The sequence below is a fragment of the Trachymyrmex septentrionalis genome, unplaced genomic scaffold (assembly GCF_001594115.1).
Source record: "Trachymyrmex septentrionalis isolate Tsep2-gDNA-1 unplaced genomic scaffold, Tsep1.0 scaffold53, whole genome shotgun sequence".
NCBI classification, from domain to species: Eukaryota; Metazoa; Arthropoda; class Insecta; order Hymenoptera; family Formicidae; genus Trachymyrmex; species Trachymyrmex septentrionalis.
In genome coordinates, this window is record NW_017305705.1 from 178,829 (window position 1) to 183,059 (window position 4,231).

The 4,231-nt window shown below is 30.3% G+C and overlaps 1 protein-coding gene across 3 annotated transcripts in view; it reads right to left on the reverse strand.

Moving 5' to 3' along the window:
* LOC108752004 (sodium/potassium/calcium exchanger Nckx30C) overlaps window positions 1-4,231 on the reverse strand; it is a 61,458-nt gene that overhangs the window by 3,504 nt on the left and 53,723 nt on the right. For all 3 annotated transcript variants that reach the window (XM_018492544.1, XM_018492545.1, XM_018492543.1), the window contains exon 6: window positions 2,036-2,288. In XM_018492544.1, coding sequence (XP_018348046.1) covers window positions 2,036-2,288 — 253 coding nt within the window. The remainder of the gene's footprint in view (window positions 1-2,035; window positions 2,289-4,231) is intronic.

Below are 4,231 nucleotides of genomic sequence, written 5' to 3' on the forward strand. Positions count from 1 at the left end.
ATATATATCTAATGATTCAAATCAGAGAGATCTTCAGAGCAACTGCGTATTCTAAGGAAAGCTAAATACTATTGTATTCAGTACAACATCGATAAACTGTGCCAACTATTGGCTGCGTATACATTCCTGTATGCACAATATGAATAACAATAGCATCGTTTCTTCCACTAGTCAATGTAAGCAGAATATTACAATATTACAATAAATGCTTCTCATGTATTGTGAACGGAAGCGAAAGTAAATGGGAATTGGCAGAATTAATTTGAGTATTTAATTAACAATCTTTTTTAGTTTAAACAACGTCAAAGTTAAAAAATAAAAAAAAAACAAAATATCCTTTACTGTTAATAAATTGAAAATCTAGATATTTGCAGTGCAAGCCAACCAATTTTTTTTTGGCCGTGTTAAATGTTATTCCAGCACGCTATTTTTCTCTTTTCGCTCGAATGATTAACGTTACTGAAATTTGAGATTGATATCCCTTCCTGAATAGGCTTCCCGACCTCTTTGGCCCTTTTTGTTAATCGATCCTTCAATATAGTACAACGCAAATGAGTTTCAAGCTCAAAAACAGGGAAAGCTATGAATGCTTTCAGGAGTGTATTATATAATATTTCTTAGTTGCGACACACTATTTTGATATCTTATATTGTTTTGCTCTTTCAAGGCATAAGAAAGTTTTGAAAAAATCTTTATGTGCAACATTAATATTATTATCTCCTCGCACCTAATCATAATCGTTTAATATTATAGAATTAGTTATATTTGAAGACTACACAAGGTAATATTATTATAGTTATAATACTTGTCCAACAAAAAAATTGCAAATTATTGTTTTTACTGAGACTAATCAAATATTGAACTCGCACATGAATAAAATCGTAGCGTTCACGTTTTAATTGCAATATCAGAATAATATTAAAGTTTAGAATAAATTAAAGTTTCTTTTTAATTTGTTATTCGTGCTATTCACTTAGTTATAATTTTCTCTCTGAACAAATGTTAATATAAAACGTGTCGAGAATGTATGCACATTCTTGCATTTTCCTTGCACTTTCAATTACATCATTCAATTTATGAATACTAATCTACATTCTACTAAACTTTTCTTACTTTTTCTTCAAAGTTGTAATTCTATCGGAAAATCAATATGACGTTTCATATCCTTGCTTCCCAGTATCCTCTTTCTTATCCATTTCAAATCTAGCAGTTTTGTATATATATGTCGTATAATATGATATATCGAGAAATATATCATAAATCTATTTACATACGGAATCAATAAGAAGTACATGTGTTGTCGCGATATCTCTAAAATGAAAATATAATAATATAACCTTTTGCCAATTGTGTATTTTTATGAGTATTTTTATTGTTTTTGTAAAATTTTATTCCACCATATTAATGAAATATCATTTCCTGTTTTCATTTTGATTACATTTTCAAAAATATTTTAGTTTAACGATAAGCTTCTCCTGTGAGATAAAACTTTATGTTTTTGTAAATCAATTTTGTAACTAATCAAAACATATTTTACTACAAAGAGGTTGTAACATTTAAACAATAATACATGTAAAATAAAACAGAAAGTATGACACATAAATATTCATAAAATATTATTAATACGAAATAGTCAATATAAAAATTTCATTAGATATTAAATAATAATATACAGGGTGTCTCAAAATTTGCTACAGCAAAAGAGACAGCTTTTGAAAAGTTAATAAAAAAGTTATTTGTACATTTTTATTTTAAATAATAGTTTATAATTATTATATCTAAAAAATTATTACTTAAAATAAAAATTTACAAATAACTTTTTTATTTAATTTTTTGAGAACTTTCTTGCTATTTTAAGTCACGAATTTTGGAACAACCCGTATATAAAACTAAATAAGTTTAAAGTATGACTGAAGTGATCAATAAAATCAAATTAAATTTTCTAAAATATTTTGGAACAAAATGTAATACAGATCTGTGCGATGACAACGTTACGTTGTGATGCGGAAATTTCAGTAGAGATTTGGATGCTCACCCAACGGTCACGTCGAAGATGTTACTGCCGACGGAACTCGACACGGCCATGTCACCGTATCCCTTTCGCGCCACGATGACGCTTGTGATGAGGTCCGGTATGCTGGTGCCAGCTGCGAGGAACGTCAGGCCCATCACTTCCGGTGGTATGGCCACTGTGTCACCGGCGACATTCGCCCACCAGACCATCAGGTACGAGTACGCCGCGATCCAGAAGATCGAGCCGATAAACGTTATCGGGAAGAACTTTTTCCCTGAAATTAAATGCGAGGCATTTGTTACACATTCCCTACGGATCCTATGGAGATCCTACATTAATCGTCGTAGAGGATAACATCGACATAAGAAATGATTGTATGATAATTTTTCCCATCAGAATTGGGAAGACAACAATGTCTGCGTTAGCATGGGATATTTGTTCGCTCAGAATGATTCAGTCGACCACGTGGCGCGAACGTTTCATTCGCATGTATCATTTAGTTGTAATTTCCGGGGATAATTTAAATACGCTAAATATGTTTGGTCGATTACCATTCTGACATCATTATGAAACATTGCTAATTAAACTATGCAATACAAAAAATAGTTTGTCTTAGATATAAAATATATACTTTGATAAAAAGATTTTTGAAAATCAAACGTATATTGATATACAAAGTAGAATTTAAATGAAAATATAAGATTGTAAATATGTAATTAAATGATAATTATTCTAATAATTTAGTGATAATGTAACTTCGCAGCGAATTGTTTAAAATAAAGTATTTATGAAGTAATTGTTAAATAAGGAATTTCTAATATCGGGTCTTTTCTTACATGGATATAACGGTAGATAAACTTTAGCCAATAAGAACCGTCAGTTCGCAAACTTTAATGCTGCATTTACGTGTTACAATGACGAGAATGAAGTTCGAGATTTCTAATCCGTTTCGTAATCTAATCCTAATGACCGAATCTCGAGGGTTTAATTCAAAAGTGACGGAAAAGAATTCCGTTTTGAATGATTTTCAGAGAAATACATATCGTATAGACAATTATTCGCTCTAAATATAACAAATCTTTGTGGCAAACATTATCAAAATTGATTTTTCCTTAATTATTATTATATTATGATAAGTCTATACAACAAAATGGAAATATAAAACGAAAATTTTTCTATTAATTTTATAATGTGAATAAATGGAGGTATGCTATGCCTTATGGGATAACTAATTTGGTTAATTTAAGTGAGATTAATTAAGTTTATCTCGGGCAGTTTTAATTATTCGAGGAAAGAGTTACACCATGAAAATAAATCTTAATTTGATATAAAAATAGTTGCATTCTCGTTAAATTTTAGCAATTATTTGATAATTTTTTGATGAGATGTGCTAAAGTATTGATATATTAATAGTGATAGTTTCATGTAGCTTTCATAAAGTCATAAATGATTGAAAAAAAAATCCGGAAAATTTGTTGATACTTATGTAAAAAGAAATATCTTGATTCGTGCAAACTTTTTGTATAAATATTAATAAACAAATAGTTTCACACTTTTTATATGCGCCTTATGGTATGTACACACCAACCCCATAATAATTGATTGTGATAACATTCATATTAATGTATCTGTAATCAAAGGCCGAGATTGCTGAAATTCAAAGGACATATCGGAATTTTAGCTGACAATAGAGTCAGTACTGTGTGCATACGGCCATCTATACGTTTGTACGTATGCAACAATCAGTCCCCAATGCGAAATTAGCGTGTCAATATCATCTTTCGTCGTATTGTGTAATATCGCGATAGAAACGCATTAATAGGCTGAGATAATGCAAGAGACGCGTGATAAATGATGGTTTGAATAACAATAGCAATGTGTCCCGCTTAAGGTTGATCTTAGCATTTATTATTAAATCGATACGCGATACATACCGGATCTGATATAGACCTTCGTTCCTGCTTGCCCCACTAAATAACCGAATTGTGCCATCGTAATATTTTCCGCAAATAACCCGCGATCGATCTTTTCTCATTGCGAGATTAAAAAAAAATTTATCTTCTTTTTTTACATCTAATCTTCGACAAAATATTATTACAAATTAAACAACGAAAGAAAGTGTAAGCTAAGTAAAATGCAAATTCATGCGGCAAGTGAACTATAAGTGCCGTTTAATTAGTCTCTTGTGTTGATGAGATGAAGTTTCCACCTCGACGA